This window comes from Antechinus flavipes, chromosome 2 (assembly GCF_016432865.1).
Source record: "Antechinus flavipes isolate AdamAnt ecotype Samford, QLD, Australia chromosome 2, AdamAnt_v2, whole genome shotgun sequence".
Lineage (NCBI taxonomy): Eukaryota > Metazoa > Chordata > Mammalia > Dasyuromorphia > Dasyuridae > Antechinus > Antechinus flavipes.
In genome coordinates this window covers 240,310,144-240,335,254 of record NC_067399.1, presented here as the reverse complement: position 1 = coordinate 240,335,254, position 25,111 = coordinate 240,310,144, and the positions used below count along the sequence as shown (strand labels likewise).

Genomic DNA, 25,111 nt, shown 5'->3' with positions numbered 1-25,111 from the left:
GACTCCAGGCCCAACCCTAGCTCTGCTGTGCTATCTACTTACCATATAAAAATGTGTTATTATTAATCATAATAAAATTTAAAATACATAGATATACTTCATCCTGGTCTAGACTATGCCATAGCCTAAAAATAAATTCCATATTTCTCTAGCTTCAGGTCTCTGATTAGTTTCTTATACCTTCTAAAGAAGTATTAGCACTGGGGCAGCTAGATAGTTCAGTGGATAGATCACCAGTCCTGGAGTCAAGATGCACATGAGTCTCAGACGCTTAACACTTGACACTTACCAGCTATGTAACCCTGGGTAAGTTACTTAACTGTAATTGCCTCAGGGGGAAAAAAGAATTATTAACACATAAACAGAATGGAACTTCATTCCTTTAAGTCCTTCCCCTTTGATCATTGTGAGCAACTATTTGTCTTTTGGGATTTGTTTGTTTGTTGTTGTTTTTTAACACATATAGGGTGCTGAAAAGTCACCTGCTTCTTCAGCTAATACAAAATCAGACAAAGCCACCTCTTCGTCACCTGAGGCTCAGGGGACACAGAAGAATACTAAAGGCTTGGACTCTTCAGCTCAGCAACAGACAGCAGCATCTTCTGAATCTGCAAAGGATGGAACAAAGGAGAAATCCCCCACTTCTCTTCCTCTGGGAAAGCTGTTTTGGAAAAAGGTCTGTCTTGCTTTATTGCCAGTCAAAAGGTTTGAAAATATTGAAAATGGTTTGATGTATTGGAAATGTATTTCTAGAAACCATATAAGTGTGTGTGTGTATGAGCTCATGCACATCTTTTAACATTATTATTCTCCTTCAATAGTTAGTTGTACTTTGTTTCCCCAACAGGATGGAACTTGTATTTAAGTTGATGGTGTCTTACTGATTGCTTAGAAGAGTTAGCTGTCAGGTTAAAACATGTGTTTTGTCAGAGATAAAAAAAAAAAAAAAAAAAAAAAGGAGCACAAATATGGTTTCTCTTTTTTTGGAGCCACTCTTGCACATAACATGCAAAGCTTTAACATTTTGTGATTTCTTTTAGGATAGGTATATTCACTAGAATAGCTGTTGCCTCCTGCCTTTCTCCTGGTTTTCCATGTAAACTCTGAGCACTGGGATAAATGAATGGCCTCTTGGAGCCCCTTTGGCTTGTCTTTTTTCCAGCCAGATGTGGTTAGTCATTAGAAGCTATTTAGGTTCTATTCTTGCACTGGGAATTCAGGGCGTTTACCCAGCTCACCAACAAAGCAAATACACCCTTGGCTTAGGCTCTATGAGGAAGTTCAAACGGTTGCTGTCTGAATTATTTTTTTCCCCCTCCAGAAACAAATGCCTCAGGTATGAGTAGTGAAAGGAAAGGGGGCGGAGTTATTCTGAGCACTCTCACATAATTACCATTGCTAAGGAAACCGCTGCCACTGGTGTGCCTTCTAAATTGCTGCTTCTGAAAGCAGTAAAATGGAGTGCAGAAGGTACTTGGGGATTTCAAAAAGGAGTTTGACAGGAGAATCAAGTTCTTAAATATTTAATTGGCAAGTAAGCCCAGAAAGGTGTGTGTACAGATTTCCTTTTATACAGGTGATAAATACAAACATACCTGATGTTTGGGGAGACAATATTTCGATGTCAATATTGTTTTCTTATCTGGAATTCTAAAAGAATTCTAAATTTTAATTCTAGATACTCCGACTACAGATTCTATATTCTAGAATGTCTAGATTCTGTAAGATGAGAAGATGACAAATATCATGTAATTGGCTCTTCAGTATGACTTTTCAGTTTGGGACCGTTTGGATCTTATCAGTCCAGCTCTGTGTTCTGATACCAATAATTATTGGCAGTTGTGTGGTGCAAGGGATTTGGGATTAGAGGATCTGAATTTGAATTCTGATTGCCACTTACCATCTCTTTGACTTTGGGCAGGTCATTTAACTTCTCAGCAACTCAGTTCCAGAGAGTAAAAAAGAGGGGGTTGGAATAGATGATCTCTTAAATTCTTTTACAGTTTACAATCTGTGATCTCAAACACCCTTAAAAGTAGTATACTTCCCACTCCCTCCCATCCGGGAGATTCCTTTCTCACCAAACATCCGTCCCCTTCCCCCTTGTTTTTTCTCTGAAGGTATCTTCTCTGTGTAATTGTGCAATTCCATCCCTGCCTAGAGTTGCAATAGAATGATGGTCACAAAGTTGAGAACTCAGGCTCACTGGGAAAAACATCATCCTTTTCCCTTTCTGCTCCTTGATTTGTCTCTGTTGTCTTGCATATTTTCTTACCAATATGGGCCAACTTCTAGCTAAAGCAGAATCTTCTGTAGAGGTTGTTTTTTGATCCTTTCCACTAACTATAAAAATGCAGATTTAAGTTAAGATTTAAGGAAATTAAAAAAAAAACTACATGAAATGGAAAATAAATGTAGTGTTATTGAGAAGATTTAATTTTTTTTCTTTGAAGCAATCAGAACTGTGAAGTAAATCTCAAGCAACTTCAGGAACATTTTTAAGGGTCGATGATGAAAAGACCTGGGAATGGTTATAATTGATAATGATGCTCAAAATTTCTTCCTTCTGGTTCTCTCGATTGGGGTTTCAAAATTGAATTTTTAAAAAATTACTGGGCATACAACACTGAGACTATGGTATGGTAGAAAGAATGCTGGACCCAAAGAGTCATAAGACTTAGGTTCCAGTTTCATTCCTGCCATTCTCAAACTGTATGATCTTTAACAAAATCTTTTCTATAAAATTCAGAGATGGAGGAAGGAGGAATATCCTTTTGTCCATTCATTCTTAGCTTTTTTTTTTTTTAACATGGTCATAAATGTACCTTATCCAACATAATCCATGGATCTGGGTCTGCTTCCTCCCCCACTCCCCACTTTGCATTATTTCATAGAGGTCTTTCCACATATCTTTGTATGTCTCATTCTTGTCAGTTTTAATTGCATGTGAGTATCTGACTTCATTAATGTACTGCAATTTCTTTAGTCATTCTGTATCATGGTATTTTTAGAGTTAAGAAGGGCACTTAAGATAGATTATTTAGGTCAGTCCTCTCATTTTACAGATGAAGAAGCTGAGCATTCTCCATTTCTTCATCTTTAAAATTATACAGTTGGGCTGGATCATCTCCGTGGTCTCATTCCAGGGCAGACATTTTATGATTCTATCATAAAGATGATCATAAAGTTTCTTTTTTAGCTCAAGCAACCTATGAGTCTGTGATTCTACAAGATGCCTCTATATGAAGCTAAAATCATGGAGGGCTTTTTAACTGTTGCCGAAGAAGTCACCGTGAAAAAAATAAATCACTCCTAACTCTCCTGAGAAAACTGATTTCACACTCTAATATAGTTGGAAAGAGGGCTGAAATAAAGTTAGCAAGAGGAATAGTGCTTTTCTCTATGTTTCATCATTAAATCCAAGAGTTCCTATTGAGTCTTCCCAGCATGACAATCACTGTGCTAAATGCTATGGAGGATGCCAAAAAACCCTCAGTTTTTGGTACTGGCACTCCAGGAACTTCCAGAATTGTTGGAAAATGAAACATACCCATCTAGGGGATAAATAACTTAAATGCTATAAAACTTTGGAGAAGGGAGACCTCTGGAGTTGTCAAGGTAAGCTTCAGAAAAAACAAACAGCAGAGTAGGTCTGGAAGGAGGAGTAGAATTTGAATAAACAGAGGGATGATTAAAAGGAAACATTGACAGGGGAAGGGAGGGGAGAGGATTATGAGTAAAGGACCTAGATTTGAGAAAAGGTGTGGTTTAAATGATTGAGATTTAAATAAAAAGTACATATAGGGAGTTGTCATAAATAAATCATAGGAAGATATGACAATAGAATCTGTAGAAGCTTTCCAAATATGCTTGATAATTCCACTGTGGAAGATTTATGAAAAAATCTGGATAAGAATCATGTAGAATATAAAGGTGTAGATAAGTTGCCATCTGCCCCAGGGAAGAATCTCCCACATATATAAGATCATATCTCCATTGAAGGGTTGGAGTAAAGGTTACTCTTATTATGGCCGGTCTAAAGAGATAAATAATTTAGACTTGATGGAGTAGACTATCCCACTATAGTAAATAATATAAGTAATAGCATAATATGGTAATCACAAAGATTATTAGTCTGGGGTGGTATATAAATTGCCTTAGAGATACCATCAGAGTGATTTTTTTAAAATTGATATCTCTAATTTTTACATTGTATAGATTTTCCCCTATATACCTCTTCCACCCTCTCTGAGGACAATCCCTTTGAAGAAGAATTTTTTAAAGAAAAAGGAGGTTGGGGTGGGAAATCTCCAAAGTCAATTCATACATAAAAAACCAACAACATTATATTCAATTTACCATAACAGTAGACCTTCCCTCAACTATACATAGAAGTGGAGGGAGATATCTTTTTATATATCTATTTTGGAACCAAATTTTTTTTCATATTTTTGCAATATTCATTTTTCATTGTTTTGTGATAGTTGATCTCTCTATGTACATTGTAGCAGTTATTATTTTATATATATATATATATAAAATTTTTCTGGCTATGCTTACTTCAATTTGCCTCTAGGTATGTAAGTCTTTCCATGGTTCTCTGTTTTCATCATGTTCATAATTTCTATTAGCATAGTAATGTTTCATTTTGTTAATGCATCACAATTTGATTAGCTATCCCCAATCTGTTTTGTTTCCAGTTCTTTGCTACCACAAAAAGTGCTGCTATAAATATTTTGGTGTAAATGGTTCCTCCTTTTTGTTAGTGACTTCATCGAAATACATACTTAGCAGTAGAATGTCAAAGTCAAAGAGTGTGGACATTTTGGCCACTTTATTTGTATAAGTCCAAATGGCTTTTCAGAAGGCTTGTACTAATTTATAGCTTCACTAACAATTCATTAGAGTGCCTGTCTTTCTATAACTCAGTCAGCACTGCCTAGCCCCATCTTTTATCACTTTTTCCAATTTGCTGGCAGTGAGGTGAAACATAATTTGCCTTTCTTTTATTGTTATTGATTTGAAGCATTCTTTCATACAACTGTTAACAGTTTTCATTTCTTCTTTAGAGAACTGTTTGTGCATAGGCTTTGATCATTTCCATGTGTGTAAATTGGCTTAGATTTAGATTGAGACAGACAGACATGGGAGATGAGGTAGGAGAAGGGGAGGAAAAAGAAAATAAGGAAATGGAAATTTGGAAGAATGGGAGGGACAGACAAACAAACAAAGGGAGGCAGGACAGTGTTGCATAGTAGATAGAGATCTGGCTTTGAAATCAGGAAGACCAATGTTCCAGTCTTGTCTCTGAAATATACTGCTTGCATGATCCTGGGTCAATTCATTTTAAGTATTTTAGCTCAAAGCTTCTTATACTGTGGGTTGTGCTCCATATGGGGTCACGTAACTATGTGAGGCTCTCAAAGTTATGATTTATTATCGGTAAATGTATGATTTATATACCTATTTAAGTGCCTAAATACCCGGGGTCATGTAAAACTTTCTTGGATAAAAAGAGGTTCTAAGTGGAAAAAGTTTAAGAAGCCCTTGTTTTGCTAACTATTCTCTTAAATTATAAGGTGAGGAGGCAGCTAGATGGTGCAGTGGACAGAGCACTGGTTCTGGAGTCAAGAGGACTTGAGTTCAAATTCAGCATCAGACACTTCACATTTACTAGTTATGTAATGCTGGGCAAATAACAACCCCAATTGCCAAGCAAAAAAACCATAAATCTATAGGGTACAAATAGTTTGCTGACTGGTGTTTGCTCAGGAACTTCCATCATCTGGGGAGTTCTCTGTACTAATAAAGACTAAAAGTCTTGATCCTTTAAAAAAAAGAAATGATGTTAAGCTAAATTATTGTTATTCAAGTTTATGCAGTTGTGGCAAAAAAAGAAGTGAGCTGGCAATTATGTGGTTAATTTAATCCATAGAAGCAGTCAAACTGGATGACTTGGATTCCAAACTGGGAAGAGAGAGGAAGTTACAGAAGCACAGGATCTTATTTGTTATGGCTTATTGAACTCTCCCAACCTGTTAGGGACATGAGAGAGCAAACACATAGTCCAGCCTCTGCCCTAAAGGCTTATTTTCTAAGAACGACATAGGCCTAAAAGAAGGATCAAAGATTTTCTCTATGTGTTTCAGCGGCAGCAGGAGATAGAAAGGTAACAGAGCAATGAATGTGTCCCAGGGACAAAGAAAGTTCTATTTCTAGCGAGCAGCACACAGAATGAATGAAGAGACTTTAATAATCATCAAACTTTCTTATAGATAAGGAATCTATAAGGAAACAGCCCCAGAAAAATACAGTGACTTACCCAGAGTCACACAATTAGGTCAGGGCAATCAGGACAGGAGAGACTGGATCTACAGGCCCACTGACTATGGGTAGCACTACTACACCCCTGTTCTACAATGTGACACAATTTCTCATAATCTCATTTTCCAAGCAAATGAAGGACATTCTTTTCTCTCTGCCCAGGAAGCTGAAAACAGGAAGCTATTATTGATCTAAGTGTTCCCATATTTTAAACATTGTTTAACGGTAGCTCTGTGGAAATGCTTGAGTGTCTGTAAACACACAGAGACCATTGCTACAATCTTCCGTGCATCTTTTAACTGGGAAGGGGAGAACAAACATGATTAAGAGAGAATTAAAGACCAAAACAGGTAAAGAGAAATGAATAGAGAACTAAAGACATGCTAAGAGACTGGCAGCTATTACCTAAGGAATTAAATGGCAGGCCCCAACCAAAGATTATTAAACAAATAATTTGTAATGACATATACAGAAAAGAAAGCAGGAAAAATCATTCAATCAGTGTGAGTTTGGGAAGTTGTAACACATGAACTTTAATGAATGAGGAAAGACCTCAACAGTCATCAAACTCTGTTGGCATAAAATCTAGTATATCCTCAATGAAAATATCACTTTAGGAAGGTTTGATCCAAGTTCATTTTCACTGAGATTCTATTAGATTTTATGCCTACGAGGATAATCTTTATATCTTTCTGTAGCCACTAAAGTAGTCTTCATAGAGTAGTTTTTCCTTCTTTTTCTTCCTTCCTTCCTTTCTTTCTTTCTCTTTTCTTTTCTTTCTTTTTTCCTTTCTTTTCTTTTCTAACAATTGGGGTTAAATAACTCCCAGTTAGTTAAATGTTAAGTATCTGAGGCCACATTTGAATGCAAACCCTCGATTCCAGGACTGGTATTCTATCCACTGTGCCCTCTGTCTCAGTAGTTCTTAATTGATATTTGTTGAAGGTTTGTTGTTGAAATAGAATCCAAACTTGTTCATTTAATCAGCACCATTTTTTTAAATGGTTTTTTTATGGTTATACATGTATATTAACTTTTTTTAATGAATCATGTTGGAAGAGAAAAATCAAAGAGAAAAAAAAAATCAAAAAGAGAAAAACCACAAGAGAAAAATAAACAGAATAGAAAGTGAACAATCAGCAACATTTGCAACCAAAATGAGGTGAAAATATCAGGACTACTGAATCAAAGAAGTTTTTTTGATGTTTTATTTAAAGCATTTTAAACATTGATACAACCAACTAGCTTTGCTTAGTAACTATTTCCATTTAAGTTAATTAATTTAATCACTTAAAGTAGCATAACAAATTTTTGGTTACTTCTTTATAAGGAATCATTGTCCATTCATTTTCATTTCCCTTTTCTTATGTAATTCTAGACAAATATGTATTTCATTTTACTGGGTTTAGATTTTCTTTTTGTTTGTTTAGTTTGTTTTGTTTTGCTTTTCATTATTTAATAGAGATCTTTCCAGATTTTTTCATGTTCCTCACACTTGTCAGTCCTAAATACATGATAGCATTTCATTATTTTAATGTCTATTATTTACTTAATCATTCTAGATCATAGGAACTTTTTAGTTCAGTTAGAACTTGAGAATTATTTAAGTCTACACCCTCATTCTACAAAAAAGGAAACTGAGAGACAGAGATGTCATACCTATTCAAGGTTATACAGATAGTAAATGTTAGAGATATGAACTTAAGTTTTCTATAATATCAAACCCAGTGCTCATTCCACCATACCATGCTACTCTTGGAACTGGTACAAGAACCAAAATAAAGGGCAATTGTTAAGAATGTATATTTGTATTCCTTTCCACCAATCACAATAACTAAGACTAGAGTTTTCTATGCACTATAATGAACATTCAATGTGCAGTCACTTTGCAGACCCAGGAAATAAAAAACAAACAAATAAACAAGAACAAAAAAGCAAAAATGCCCAGCAAAATTCCGTCATAAAGCATAAAAGTGGCAGGGGAAAACAACTGAAAACCTCCAATGCCATTGACAGGGTAAGGAGTTTGGTCAGCCAAGAGAGTCTTATACTTGATGCCAAGAATGCCACTTCCAAATACTTGCTATGTCAAGTTGAGAAAGTTTAACTTTTATAGTGTGGTTTTTCCATTTGCTTTTTTATACAGCAAACCCCTCAGGAACACAAGAGATGCAGTGTGATGAACCATTCCTTACCAACCTCCCCCCAAAAAAAGTTTTAAAAGACTTATGCTACCCTCAAATTACTCTAAAACTCACTATAATTTCCTGACAATAAGAGGCTTTCTCAAAGCAATTCAATCTTGTCAGTAATATTTTGTGCCTATAGGAGCTTCAGGGTAATGGCAAAAGGAAGACAGTGCTTCTATAATTCTAAGGAAATTTAATATTTTTGACTGATAGGCAATTGAGAATTCATTTTCTACTATTGATCCTGATAGATTTTCTTTTTTTTTTTTTTGTTTAGTTTATTTTGCTTTGCTTTTCATTATTTAATAGAGATCTTTCCAGATTTTTTCATTATTCTCTCCATTATCCACAGTATGAAACAAGTGTAGAAATGTCCATTTCTTCCATTGTCCACTGTATGAAACAAGTCTAGAGACATAAAGCAACTTATCCAAGATAATACATACATTCAAAAGACTTTAGGCAGCATTTATTTATTTTATTTTGACAAGACAATTGGGGTTAAGTGACTTGCCCAGGGTCACACAGCCAGGAAGTGTTAAGTGTCTGAGGTCAGATTTGAACTCAGATTCTCCCCACTTCAAGACCAGTGCTATGTCTACTGCATCATCTAGCTGCCCCTATTCATAGGATTTAAGAACTGAATAAGAAATTAGATATCACTTCAGATATATTAAATATACCCTCCATCTTACATATGAGAAAATAAAGATCTATAGAGGTAAAAGTGCCTGTAGTTCTGTGATTAGTAGCACAACTGAGAATAAAACCAGTTCCAGATCCCAACATTTTTTTCATCATCCAAGCCTTAAATAAAACTCAAGTCAACAAAAAGTATCAGGATCAATAGTAGAAAATGAATTCTCAATTGCCTATCAATCAAAAATATTAAATGTCCTTAGAATTATAGAATTTCATTTTGCAATTGCTTAATGTGTTCCTATATAATAAATGTATCTAGCACCATGCTAGTTGCTGAGAGCGTTATAAGAATTATATAAGGCAGAATGTGCTTTCAAGGAGTAAGAACAGGATAAGACATACCAACATCCTAAAATGTATGATGTGTTGGAACATTAAGGATGTTGAGGTGGAATTGAGTTTAATGGGAAAAATGTAAACAATTAGGGAAAAAGAAATGGAGTTGGTGGGAGTTGATCTGAGTTTGGAAGGACTGATAAAGTGTGATGAGGATATTGTAAACAAAGGAAGAACATGAGCCACAGTACATAGGCAAGAAATGTAGGGCAGGAAGAAACAGTATATAGCAGTATAACGTGAGGACTGGAATGGCTGATATAAGGATACATATAATCATTGACTAGATTGCCAATCAGGATCATTATGTCATGGAACAAAGACATCCCCCTACATTCAAATGATCTAAATATAGGTTTCTCCAAAAGCACATAGACTGATCTGTGATAGATGAACCAAAAACATCAGTATATATGTGCCCAGTGCCACCCAGATCTCAGTTTTGGTTCTGATTTTTAGAGACTATAGTAGCATACCTGATAGACCTAGGAAACAATTTTACCCAGAACTATAGGTTGATTCTGAGGGTAGTACTAAAAAAATCTACCAAATAGAATCCCTTGCCCTAGCACTGTTTTATATTCAGGAAGACAAAGAGAGGCTTTTATAGTACAAGTTAAGTAAGATCCCAGGTAAAGGTACCTAAAGGTATGGGAAATCATAAGTCTTCTAAATAGGTATTCATGAAGGGGTTAGTAGAATTTCTTTGGTGACAAGGATTGTACCAATGGACCTATCAGTATTTGTTTCTGTCTATGTGTCTGATGTTTAACAAGAATGTATCAAACATTGCTAAATAAATTTGGATGGGAAGAGAAGGGGCATTTTATGGAAGACTTTGAATGTTGAAATAGACATATCTTATTCTGGGAAGGCAACAGAGGGCTATTGTAAATTAGAAAGATTCATCCAGGGACACTGTGCAGAAAGGACTGGACTTAGACAAACTAAATAATGGTAAGGAGGAGCTAGATAAAAAGCCAGTGAGTATGAGGAGGTTAAAATGTAGAGCAGAAATGAGGGAAAAAACATTCTAAAAGAAATATCAATAGGTATGGGTGACAGATTGAACATATGGAACAGAAAAGAAGGATTCAAACATGGTTCCCTGATTTTGAAATTCAGTGAGAATAGTTGTGTGCCATTGACAAGAATAGGAAACTATAAATGTAGGATTGTCTAAGAAGTAATTCCTTGGGGATATGTCAGAACTCTGTCCAGGAGATTATTCTCACCTTTTCCTATTCAGTTATAACCCCAACCCAACTACTCTCATCTTTTTTTTTTTTTTTTTTATCTTCCCTTCAGTCAATTAAAGAGGATACAGTTTCCAAAGGTGCAGAGGAAAATGTAAGTTAAATATAAAATGATTGAATCATTCAGATTTCATCCTTGACCTTCTTGGTCCATTGGCTGTCAACCTCTGGGGTCCTTTGTAGTTGCATGAAATAGGTATGAATTATGGTAGATTCTTTCATCCTTTCAAAATAATCATTGGTAATCATGAGAATTCTAGGGCTTTGATGAAAATTGTAATCCTCATTACAATTGCTATGTTAAGAACACATGTTGCCAGTATACCTGCCAGGGCACACCTATAATAACCACTACCAGAGGCTGATACTGGTAGATTGCTTGAGCTCTGGAGTTTTCAACTACAATAGTGCTAAAAACCATTGGATTTTGCACTAAGTACTGTGCCAATATAGTGAGCACCTGGGAACAGGAAGCCCCATGTTATTTAAGGAGAAGCAAATCAAACCCAAAATGGAATATATTAAATAAATAGTAAGACAGACCATGAGTAGATGCTGCATATGTAACCCTTGCAAGATAAGAAGACCCAATTCTAAAAAGAAAAACAAAATTTAAAAAAGGATGATATATGTCTCTGTTTCTTACCAGAATTCATTATTATCCAGGGGCTGAAAGAATCTACCAAATAAAACAACCTCACCCATCCTTATCTCTGGGGGATCCACACGCTACTCTATTTTTCTCTCATTCTTGTTCATTCACTCTTGATTAAGTACCAACCCAGATCATGTCTTAAATTTATCAACACCAGCCATAATAGGAGCATGAGGCATAAGAACACCTGTGAACAGCTCACACCAAAAGATTTCCATGGTCCCAAGCTCAGGCTTTTGGTATGGCAGCCCTTGAATTTCACCTTGATTCAGACATGTCTATTCCATTACTTCTTTGGCCTTTGGTCAGTGGCAGAAGTGGCCAATATTTCCAAGAAGGATAAATTAATACCCGGGGGGAACAGGTCAATCCCAAAATTCAGAAGCCTTTTCCATTCCAATAAAGCATACCAACAGAGATAAATAAGCTGGCCGTGTGATCAGTACAGTGCTAGTCCCCTGAAAGAATGCCTCCTCCAAGATGGTTTATAATTGGTGTTGACTACATTCACAGCTGTTCTTGGAGTGAACCAATCACTTTTCTCTGGCTCTTTCTGAGGACTCCTTAACACTTGACATACTGCTGTTATGTTTCAAGTCTAGTCAGTGCTAGTGGACCTGAATCTAAACATCTTCCAGAAATGCTATTTCTAGAGTAATGGAAGTAAGAACAGGTGTTTCTTCTTATGAACTGTTAGGAATATAAAGGGGAAAAATATTTCAACCTGCTCCTTTCATTGCATTAAAACCAATGCAACCAAACCAACAGAGCTCTTCAACCCCCAGTTTCTTAATATCTTCCTATATATTTTCCAGGAATCCAAAAATCTAGTTTTTTCGGTCACTTGGAAGCAGGAATCCAATGCATCTTTTGACCTTGACTTTTAAATTAAATTGTGAATTAAAACCAGAATTCCAGTTGGCAATACACACTTAAACATTCTCACAGAAGCGACCTCTCACTTGAAGAAAAATATCTCTTTTGGATGTTGTCGAAGGAACATTTTGTCCACTGGGGCTCTCATGATAACTTTTAAATCTGGTTTCCAGAGCTCTGACAGAAGACATTTCATTTTCTAGGGTGAAGTTTTTATTTTGTGTGGGGGTTTTTTTTAGTGTGAATTGAATGTGAAGTCATCTCTGTGGCTTACAAAGTATAAATAACAAAAGATATACAAAAGCTTACAAAGGGTAAGGAAAGATGCAAGGTGGTTTTGAAAGGAAAAGAAAGGATTCACACAAAGGCAGCCTTTTCCTCCCTATCCCACAAGATTTCTGCTGGCTTGGCTTTGAGCATAGCATTTCTATTTTTAAAGTCTTGAAATGTCTTTTTCTTAAGGATAATGACATGCTTCTTGGATGAAGCCACTATAAAAGCATGTGTTTTCACTATGTTATGAAAAGCTGCTCCCCAACAAAGTCATAAACAAGTGGAAAAGAGAGAATCCTTGGAATTGGAGAACTAGTCCAAGCTTAGCTCAACTACATGCTGGTCATGTGACTTGGACAAATCATTCATTTAACCTTTTTGGTTTTTGCTTTTCTAATCTGAAAAAAGAAGCCATTGGATTAAATCACAGATCTGAGGAAAAAGAAACTCAGAGATTATCTTGTCTATCCCCTTTTTGTAGACAAAAAAAAAAAAAATTGAGGCCTAGGGAAATTAAATGATTTGTTCAATTTCTCAGAGATACAATCAGAAGCCAGAATCTCTAACTATAGAGCAGAGGCCCTTAACCATTTTGTGTGTCATGCTCCCCCCCTTTGGCACTCAAGTGAAGACTACATACTCCATCTCAAAACACATGTAAAACAAAATATATAGGATTACAAAGGAAACCATATGCTGAAAATAGCTATCCAAACCTTAAAAGAAAAAACAAAGTTCATAGATCCCAGGTTCAACATCCCTACCTGGGAATACAATAATTTCAAAATGGAGTCAGAAAATTCAATTCTGTTTGCTTGTTGTGTTGCCTTGAACCAGTCATTAACCCAATCTGAAACCCTCAATTTTCTTTCCTTTACTACGAGGAACATCATTTCCTGTGACACCATATAAATTATATATGCATATGCATATTTATACCATGTCTATTATATATATTTATACAAGCATATGTAATATATATTACATATATGCACATATGCCATATATAAGCAGATACCATATATATTATGTGTATATATACCATGTATGTTATATTTGTATAAGTATGCACCATATATATTACATATGTACCATGTATATTATATATTTGTATAAGTATATACCATATACAATATATTTCTATTTTACATATAATATATAATTATATATCTCAAAGGATTGCTATAAGCATCAAGCAAGAAAGTTATAGAAAGTATTTTGTAAATCTCCAAATTCTCTCTCTGTATCAGTTTTTACTATTGACAAGGCCCCTTCCATCCCTGAATTCTATGACTACTTCCAAGGGAATTATACCTTTATAATTCCTTTAAGATTCATGTATAAAGGAGGAACATGAAACAAAATTAACCTTTTTACAAGTTTATCTTCTCCTACCCTTGATCTAGGCTAGGAAAGGAAAATAGATAAAAAGCATTTATCAAGTGCTTACTATACCATGTTAATATATTCACCAGTACTGAAATTGTATTTGAAACACTGAACCACTCCAGACCTGCTTGTTGAGAGGCACCATGATACAATCAAAGGAACAACCAATTAGGAGTCAGAAGATATGCTCCTCCTCCTAACTCGGTCATTAGGGACATTTTAGGGGTCATCTAGTCTAAATCCTTCATGGTACAGATAAGGAAACCAAGCTCCAGAGAGACAAAATGATTTGCCAGGTGACATAGCTGGGTGCCGTAAATGATGAGGTCAACATTTGAACTCAGGCCTTATAACTTAAAATCTGGAACTCTTTCTGCTTTCTAACACTGTATCTCTTCAACTAGCTTTTGTTTAACTAGCTTTGTGACTCCAGGAGAATCCTCTAACCTTTTTGGGCCTGTTTTCCAACTTTCAAGAGAAAGAGAGAGATAAGATCATTTCTAAGGCTTCTTCCACTCTGACTTTCTTTGATCCTAAACTAGTAAGAGACCATATACACCAAAACAATGGAAAAGAAGTTCCATTCAAATTTCAGCTTTGATGATTCTGTAAATAGAATTTTTTCAACAAATTATCCTCCAAAATCTATCTACATAGTGACAAATTGACAGAGATACTGAAGTATCCCTTGTTCCATTAGTGCTTTCTGTAAACAGGCCCTAGACAATGGAAATTCATTTAAAACAGGAAATGTGTAGCCCTAAAGAGGAGAATCATTCATAATACATGAAACATGTTGGACATAAGAAAAGAATTACTATCTTGAAATAAATTAGGCATAATTGCACATAAAACTTAAACTCATAACATTAATATTTATGTTTCTTGTCCTTTTTAATTAGCTGAGAATGAGCAAATTTCTTATTCTAAAACACTTTATTTTATTCTCAGGTACATCTTTACCAAATTCCAATATAGAGAAATCCAAACCAATAATAATAATAATAATAATACATATGATTATTTTATAAAGGAGGATAGTTTTTTTTTAATGTTTTGTTTAGTAAGATTTCTGTAGATAATAAGTTCTAGTGATTTTTAGTAAACCTATCAATTAAAGTGAGGGCTACCTGCATTAAATGAAATAAAAAACTAAGCAGTTAAAACATCTAGTATTTTTCAAGAAAAATTTGACTTTTTAAAAGTCCAGAGAGATATGGTACTTCCTGCTAGAAATCCACTACTAGTGTTTACGCCAGTAATTTCCCATTATTGAAAGAAACTAAAAACTGTTGCCTCCTGAAATAGCCTAGGAGTGCATTTTCATTCAGACAATAGCTCAAACTCAATTAGAGTCATTTGTTTGAGCCTCAAATATCTCTGAGGAACAAATTGTAGTTAAAACCCCAATATGACAATTAATAGATGAATAATTTCTTTATTGGAATATATAATAGTTGAAAGAAATGAGTCATTCCTTCCTATGATCCCCCCCTCTAATTTGCCTACACAAACTCAATTTGCCTTATCTGTTTAGATATAGGTTATAAGTATGTTTTAACAGAATAATAAAAATCAAATAAAATTTTAAGAGAGACAAAAACAAACCAAATTCCATTGTGAATAGATATCTAAAAAGCCTCTTTCTGGTTGAAACTATTTAAACCAAACCTCTAGACATGGGTCTGATGTAACTCTCTGGACAAGAAATAGAATGTTTTCTCACAATGCAAATGAAGTAATTTTAAGGTAACCTACATAACCAGTCCAGCTTCGTGTGTGTATTACATTCTTCCCAATGAAATGAAGTAAGAGTAAATCATTTTAAAATATAAGAAAAGCCTCATTTTTATCATGATTTGAACAGAGGACTCTAGTTCAACCCCAAAGTATGGTTTGAAACCTAACCCAGTCACTTGCTACTGGAGTGATGGCAAACAAGTCGGAATATTGAATTAGATGGCCTGTAAGGTTCCTTCCAATTCTTAAAATTATGCCCTCATCAATCAATCATCAAACATTTATTAAGAGTTTACTATGTACCATGGTCTATAGATACAAAGGCCAAAAAAAAAAAACCAAAAAAAAACTGCTTTTCCTTAAGAAGCTTGCATTCTACTCAGATTAAAAAACAACAACAACCAAAACAACAACAACAAAAAAAATATGTGCTTTTATAAGAATGTACCAAATACAAAATGACCACAAAGTAATTTTGTAGGGATGCAAAAAACTGCAGCTATCAGAAAAGACTTATGTAGAAAATGGCTTTTGAGCTGATACTTAAAAGTATCAGTTGATACTTTTAAGTAAAAGTAAAAGCTGATACTTAAATTCTAAGAGGTGAAATTCAAGAGAGAATGCATTCCAGGCAGGGATAGAGGAGGAACAATTTAGCTGCATCATAGTATATTATGAAAGAGAGTAATTGTCACACCCAAACCAGAATTTGAGAGCAATATGAATTTTATTCCAGGAAGATGGTAGTAAACAAGACTTAGAATTAGAAGAATCAGAAATTCAAGACCTGGCTACAAGCTTAAGGACATATTCTAGAGTTCCTGGGAGTCTCAGTTGACCCATTATAAAATGGGAATGATAGATGCTTTCTCTACCTCTCCTTGGTTCAGGTCTGGTTTCTAATATCCTGGCTGTGTAAGTCACTTGATTCCTCAGTGTCTTTTAGCAACTCTAAAAAACAATAAATTCTAAAGCAAGTAAGAATTTTTATTGTCAGGGAGTTTCCAATATCAAAGGCAGCTAGAGTGGATAGAGTTCTAGGTCTAAGTCAGGAACATCTGAGTTCAAATGCAGCCTCATACACTTATTAGCTGGGTGACCCTGAGCAAGTCATTTAATTCTATTTGCCTCAGTTTCCTCATCTGTAAAATGAGCTGGAGAAGAAAAGGGAAACCCAATATCTTTGCCAAGAAAATGCCAAATGGGTTTGTGTAAAGCTGGACATAACTGTGCACCAAATTCCTAAACCAAAGAAATAATAGAACTAATACAAAATAAAAAATTTATTAAGACAGTTTTGAGGCTCAAATGAGATCATTCATGCAAAGTATTTTACTAACCTTAAAAGGGCTATATAAATGTGAGCTGCCATTAGATGAATGGAAAACCTTATAAGTTGTGGGTAGGTAACTAAAAAAAATTTCCACCTAAATAAATTCTTCTCTTTGGGATTTAAAGACTTTCACAATTTGACTCCAGGCTACTTTTCCAAGATTATTACATATTACTTCCCTCGATACACTCAACATTCTCAGCCAAACTGCCTTATTAGCTGTGCCTCATAGCTGACATTCCATCTCCCATCTTTATGATTTTGTATGGATGGTATCCCATGCCTGGAATGTTCTGCCTCCTCATCTCCACCCTTAGAATTCCCAGCTCCTTTCAAAGCAGAATGCAAATACCACTTACTACAAGAGACCTTTGCTTACTTCTCCCAAACTACCATTGCCCCCAGCCCTGAAATTAACTTGTATTTAATATATGTGTGTTTTATACATACTTACACATATACATGATGTTTCTCCTGATAAAAAGTAGGTTCCTTGAGGTCAAGAACTGTCTGGTTTTGGTTTTTTGCACTGTCATTGGAAGCATGACTCAATTTGACTTTACAATCATCATAAATATAAGAATGAAGTCTAATATATAATTGGGCCCTTTGGATATCTCTCTATGACACTTATCACCCCCATTTTATAGAAGAGAAAACCGAGGTACCCAGAGATTTGGGACTTTCCCTTATTATTATTATTATTATTTTTTTAATTTATTTTTTTTTTTTTGCTGACACATTTGGCATTAAGTGACTTGTCCAGCATCACACAGCCAAGAAGTGTTAAGTGTCTGAGGTTAGATTTAAACTCAAGTCCCTCTAACTTCAGGGCTGGTGGTGATCTTAGTTTTGCAGCCAGGTCTTGAATGCCCAGTTCTTCTTACCCTAAGTCTGTTCTATTCTACTCCCGCTGTCCTTATATTTAGCCTATAAAAATAAATAGTTAAAAAGGATACATGAGGTTCAGTTCTGCCGGCCTTGAAGAGCATATTTAAATCAACTCTGGAAGGAATAACTTTTAATTAAAATAAGACTGGATTAGGAGATAATTTAAAATTCTTGAGGAAAATCTCAAATTTCAGTTACAATTTGTTTTCCTTGAAATAGTATTTCTTTTAAGAGTAAAACTATAAGAAACAGATAATCTTTTTAACCTTAATGGTATTGCCTACAGTAAATGTTTTCTCTTAAATGTAATATTTAGGTCTTATGGAAAATAAAGGGATTTTAAGATGGCCTATGCTGTTCTAGAACTGGCTATAAAGTGTATCACGGATCTTTTCAGAGCACATATTTGGAGCTATTTTGGCAAAAAAAAAAAAAATGGAAAATGCTTTTCTACAAAATGATTCTATTTTAAAAAGTAATTGTTTCCCTTTTCCAACCAAGCCTTAATAATAGCAAAAACTAGCATGCTTCGTGTACTTTGCATACATTTAAATTTCATAGTCATGCTGGTATATTATTCCAGTTTTCTAGATGGAGAAACTAGGTTCAGAGCAGTTAAATGATTTGCCTATGGTCGCGTAGTTTGTAAATATCAAAAATAGAATTTTGACCTAGAATTTGCTTGAGTCTCAAACTAGGTGACTCTCCATTGTGACATTCTGGCTATTAATTCGAGGAATTATAAACAGTTATTGATGTCAATCTTTTAGGAAGCACTATCTGGTTCTGATCCCTAAATCCAAGATTATAGCAGCAAAGGAGAAATATCATCAAATTTTCCCCTGGAAAAAATAGTGCTCTATATAGGGCTTTTTAAACTTTTTCTACTTTTTCACTCAAAAAAATTTTACGGTACTCCATGCATACAAGTATATGAAATAGGTATATAAATCAAATATCTACTGATAATAAATCATAATTTTGTGGTCCCGAAATTTAGTTACAAGATCCCATATGGGGTTGCAAATCACAGTTGAAGAAATTGGGTTCTCTATAAGACATACTAGACCCATGGCTTCCCAGAGATCAAATAAAACTAACAGGTGTCTGAAGCGTGATCCTGGGCAGGATGCAGAATGAGGCAGTCAGGCAAATGATCACGAATTAAACTGGGAGGCAGTCACAGAACTGGGCCTGACACCATATTGAAGGTAAATTACCCCACCATCATGGGCTCTCCTGGCTGGCCTTCTCTCCCAGCAATCTGCTCACAGCTCATTAGGTCAAACACCAGGGGTGTGAAGCAATTTAGCAACGCTTGTCTTGGCTTAAACTCATTTCTTTTCTTGAAGCTTGGGCTCTGTTTAAGTAACAAGGGCAAATGATTGTATTTCAAGCCAAGGGGAGCAGGGAATGAATGAATGGGAGGTGTATTGAAATGAGAGGCTTTTCCGCTACTCTTTCTTTGCTATGGCTCAGAATGTTTCTACACAGCTGCTGCTGAACAATGTCTTTGAAAGCTATGGAAGGGAATCACAGCTGACACCGCCAGCCCTCAACCTAGGCTATTGTGTGACAGTACATTTACCAGCTTCGACACAGTGCTGGTATAAGTCACCCCTGTGGCAGATTAAACAAGAGGGACTGTCACAGAAGTGGGACAGGAATAGCCACTTTGGACCTTCCTAGACTTGGAGAATCTGGATTCAAATCCTCTCTCTGCCACTTATTAAAAAAATAATAAATATTAGATTATAGATTATTATCCATATGACTCTAGGCAAGTGACTTTGTCTCTCTGGATCTTAGTTTTCTCATCTCTAAAAAAAAATTTCTAGATAATCTCTAAGATCACTTCTAGTTGTGAAGTTATTACTGAAATCAGTATGAGTCCTGAATGGGATAGATGGATGCCTTCTTTCTAGCCTTCATTATATTAATTGGAAAGGACAGAAGCTGTGAGCACTTGAATTCATTTTGCTTGTGGCCAAGGGATTGGCAACCTGACAGCAATTTGCCCCAGTCCAGTAACCTTTTTTGCAGCCTGTGTAGAAACAATCATGGACCCAACCCTAGAGCTGCTTTATAGATAGTGTTTATTGGTCCTTGTGTAGGACTCCGTTTTTTAAAAATTCATGGACAAGTGTTATTTTTTCCACCTTAACACCTGGCCCTCTCTAAAAGCAAACCCAAACCCAAACCCAGGAAGCATGTGAAGCACCAGTAGAGATTATAAAGTCCGAGGACATAGAAGCATCCTTACAAACTATAGAGCTGAATGAAGAAGAAGCTGTAAGTCCTGAGCCTGTCCCAGCCAAGCCCAACACAGAAGAAAACAAGCCACGGAAACCAAACCTGAGGCTGTTTCTCAGACAACTGGTAAGCTCTGACTAAGAGAAAGGTGAGCTAAGCCTCATCATTCAAATGTGGGAAATGGCCAAAACAGATTAGTTGCTATAATCCCTTTATTTAATCAGTCTAGAATAGCAAGACTACAAATAATGTATTTGATATGAATGAAAAGGTATACACATTTATTACCTGCCCAGCAAGGGCCTTAAATAGCATCACTCAAAGTAAATCAATATGGGTAAAAAATAAAGTAAATGCCAAAGAATCTTTGGTCTAATTATAGTACGTGAAACAAATATCTTATTTCATACTGTTCCTTTTTTTCTGGATTTTTTTTTAAGAATGTAGACCTTTCATTACACTGACCCATCTTGTTAAATAATCAATCAACAAACATTTATTTATGGCAAAGCACTACCATGTGCCAGGTATCAGGTTTGGTACTGAATATATAAAACAAATCCATAAAAAGGAAATCGTTCCTGTCCTCGAAAAGTTTGCACTCTATTAGGGGACAATATGCATTTATATAAATACATACAGAAAAAATACAAAATAATTAGTCGACAGAGCATATGCCAATAAGAGTCAAGCAGAGTCAATAATGACAGTTCTGGGAAAATGGACAGGAATCATTTTCTTTCATTGTTGATTTTTTGTGCTCTTTGTTCTGCTGTGCTTCAGTCTGTGATGGTTAGTTCAGATGTTTAAAGCTTGCTGTTCATTGTTAGAAGTTTCCTGTGTGGTTTGAGACAGAGATTTGGGTCAGGGTTAAGGATTTACAAGCTGAAAACATCCTTTGCCCTGCTTCCTGAAATACCAAATCACAGAATCCAGATTGGAAGGGACCTGAGAGGTCATCAGAGCCAACCTATAATTGTCCAAGAATTCCCTTCTACACCCTCTTCAATCAGTCTTTATTCAAGCCCTTTACTCGAAAACCCTAGTGAAGAGTGGACATGCTGCACTTCTGCATCGGACTAATAGTTAAGCAGTTTTCCCTGACACTGATTTAAAATAGACCTCTGCAAGTTCCACCCTATGTTTTTAGCTCTGTGGCCAAAAAGAAAAAAAGTTTACTACTTCTTCCAAATGACAACTCTTCAAATATTTGAAGACAACTATCATTTCCCTACTGACTCTTCTTTTCTCAGGATTATAAAGCAAGAGTTTATTATCTTTTTAGATGTAAAAACTAAAACCCTGAGAGGTTTGATGATTTATATAATCATAGATTTTAGCATTATGACATAGAAAGATTGTTAAAGTTGGAATTAAAGTGAGACTTGAATAAACTTAATTTTGGAAATTCAAATTTGAACTTTGGTTCAATTTGAACTTTTGACATTCGGTGTCAAGTATGATTAGTTATGTGACCATACAGAAATCACTGGGAGGCCCAGCGGGGCAGAGGCTAGAACACTGGATGTGGAGACAGAAGGCCCTAGGTCTTCTATTTAAATTCTACAATGGATATTTACTAGACCAATCACTTTATCTTTCTCATCTTCATTTTCTTCATCTTCTAAAATGGACCAATATTAGCATAGCAATCCTATGAGGATTAAATAAGAGAATACATGTAAGGTACTTTGAAAAATTTTAAAGGGTTATATAAATGTGAGTTATTATTAACAGGTCTAAGTCTCAGTTTCTTCCTCTAGAAAATGGGACTAATAATAATTACAGTGCTTACCTCATAAGGTCATTGTGAAGAAAGCATTTTCTAAAATATTAAAGCCCTACAGAAATATAAGCTGCTATTTTTGGCTATCCCAAACTTTGGTACAGTTAAAATCAACAACCGCCATCACCAAAAAAATTTCTAAAATCAGAGACCCTTGATTTAAATCTACTATCTGTATGAATGAGCAATACTCTCTAGATCTTAGTTTCCTGATCTGTAAAATGAAGAGATAGCCTCTAAAATTCTAAAATTTATTCTGGCTTTTGGTCTATGATCTTCTAATTTTCTAGTAGCTCATCATTCAATCAATCAATAAATATTCATTAAACTACCAACAATGAGTCAGGCATCTTGTCTAAGCAATAGTATAGTAATATAAATATAACACATATATGTATAACATAATATATGTAACTACAACATATACTATAAGACAGTTTCTGCCTTCAAGAAGATCACAATCTAATGGAGGAGACAAGCAAACAAAAACATACAAGAAGATATAAGCAAAATAAGTAGGAAACACTTAAGAGAGGGAAAGGCATTAGAATTAAGAGAAATTGAGAAGGCTTCCTACGAAAATGGGATTTTAATTGGTACATAAAGGAATCCCAGGGAAGACAAAAGACAAAGATGAGGACAAAGAACATTTCTGACTTGAAGGGGATAATTAGAGAAAATGTCCAGAGCCTGGGGATGGGACTTTTATTTATGGAATAGCCAGGAAACCAGTGTTGGTAGGTTGCAGAGCAAGTGATAGAAGTAAGGTATAAGAAAGTGGGAAAGATAGGAGAGAACAGATTACTGAGCACTTTGAATGTCAAATAGAGTATTTTGTGTTTGATCCTAGAATAAGTCACTGGAGTATAATGAGGGAAATGGTAGGAGATGAAGTTGTAGGTGACATTAATGGACTTGTGTTTTAAGAAAATCTTTTTAATGGCTGAATAGAGAATGGATTGGAGTGGGAAGACATTTGAGGCAGGCAGGCTAATCCAGCAGACTATTGCAATAGTCCAGGTATAAAGTGATGATATAACATAAGGCAGTCAGAAGTTAAATTGTTTACCCTGGGTCACACAGTTACCAAGTATCTGAGATCAGATTTAAATTCAGATCTGCCAGACTTTAGGATCAGCCAGCACTCCATCTATCTATTGCTTAAATTTTATGCTCTTGTTGATATGCTCTCAATAAAGAGGGATTAATTTTGTTTCACTCGAAAGGATGCTATTTTGTTTTTTAAGTTTGCAGGGCTTCTCAGAACTGGAAAGTTAAAAAAATAATTATTGTTGAATTTCGTTGTAAACTCTTGAAAAGCAGAGACTTAAGTCCTGCTTTGGGGGGAAATCACTCCTAATAATTCCATTTGAATTGTAAGATCAAAGAGAGAAGGATATAAGCTTCACTTATCTTTGAATCTCTGTTAGATGATTAGCAAGAGGCCTTGCAACAAAGTTAGCACTTAATAATAATAAGTAAGAATGACTGGAACTCCACCTAGATACTTTTTATATCACTGTTTCTATGGAAAGAATCAGGTCTGAGTTCTAAGCAACTTAGGTGCCAATGAACTTTTAGAGCATAATTTCTCTATATAGCCTATATATAAATTCATGCTACTAATCTAGAAATGAAAGAGAATTCATGAATCTTTTATATTACACATGAAACTGGCAGAAACCATGGTCATATAGAAAAATGGCAATAGAGATAAATTTGAACCAAGTCCTAGGATTCTAGATTTTGAGCTAAAAAGAACCCAGGGAGGTATAAAGTTAAAATCACTCATTTTTACAGATGAGGAAATTGAGACTGAGAGAAAAGGTAAATGTCTTGCCCAGGGACCCACAGTTAGTAAATATCTGAGACTAGATTTGAACTCACCTCTTCTGACTCCATGTCCAGCACTTTAATGGATTTTCTCTGTACTATACTATTTGGTCACAAGGGAGCTGAGTAAGAATATGGATGACTGTAGTACAAAGCTACTATCTATTGCTAAAAAAATTCAAAGTGTCTATGTATTGGACAGTCATGGGGTAGCATCTTTTTTTAAAGAACAACAATTATTTGTTATTTAGTCTGAGGTGGAAGTAGGGAAGCAGGGTATGTAGCAGGATTTAAAGTTGGACTAGATTATCTACTCAAGGCCTCCTCAAATTTCTCTCAACAAGTACTCTGAACAAGTAATAATAATAACTTGTCTTATCTCAAAGTTATTTGTGTAAATAGATATCTTCTTCCTCTCTAAAGTTGCTCAAGAGCAGACAGTTTTATTTTGTCTTGGTTGTCCAGTCTTAGGAGCATCACTTGGGCAGCTGTGTGTAGCATGAACTCAAATGGGAAGATAGCTGTGATGGAAGGGAGACTGATTAGAGGCTATTGAAATAGGACAAATAAAAATCTATGAGCATTGAACCACAGTGATAGCTACAAGTTCTGGCAACAGTTTAGATATGTGGGGAGATAAGAGGAATCGAGAATGACACGGAGATTTCAAGTCTGAAAAAAAATAAGGAAATCTGGTAGAGGGATGGATTTAGGGGGAAAGGCAATTAGTTCTGTTTTGGACATATTGAATTAAAGCTCAAAGGAAAGAGCTATATCTATCCCATTAATAAATTTTTCTAAAGTTTAGAAACCTTTAAATTAAGAAAGAAAGTAGAGATTTCTTGTTGTTATTTGTCCTTTATTCTCAAAGAAGACCATAATGTCAGGAAGATAATGCCATGACATGTAAGTGAATTGGATTTAAGTGAGAGAGGGCTGTGCAAGGTCACTAGTTTCACCTTCTCTTCCAGAGCCATCTGGGTCCAGTGACAAGATATAGATAAGGATGATTGGAGATGAGCCTGGATGCAGTGGGAGACTGTGACCTTTTTAAGCTAAGGTCTTTAACAGGTCCCAGTTTGATTAGTGATTAAGACTAGGTAAGAAAAAAATAAAGCAAAGAAAGGTCTTTTTTAACTAGTTTTAAAAAAAGAAAATCAATCTAGGAGGAAAAGACCCTCAGGATTTCTGGCCAAACTGGAAACAATTGCTATTTATGTTCACTCTGAACCAATCAGAGCCCAAACAAAGACCAAATGGGGCTTGGCCTGGGAC

General features: G+C 35.3%; 1 protein-coding gene across 1 annotated transcript in view; it reads left to right on the top strand.

Moving 5' to 3' along the window:
• BCAS1 (brain enriched myelin associated protein 1) overlaps nt 1-25,111 on the top strand; it is a 144,018-nt gene that overhangs the window by 93,402 nt on the left and 25,505 nt on the right. The window contains exons 9-11 of the mRNA XM_051976615.1: nt 467-676; nt 10,860-10,901; nt 20,149-20,343. Coding sequence (XP_051832575.1) covers nt 467-676; nt 10,860-10,901; nt 20,149-20,343 — 447 coding nt within the window. The remainder of the gene's footprint in view (nt 1-466; nt 677-10,859; nt 10,902-20,148; nt 20,344-25,111) is intronic.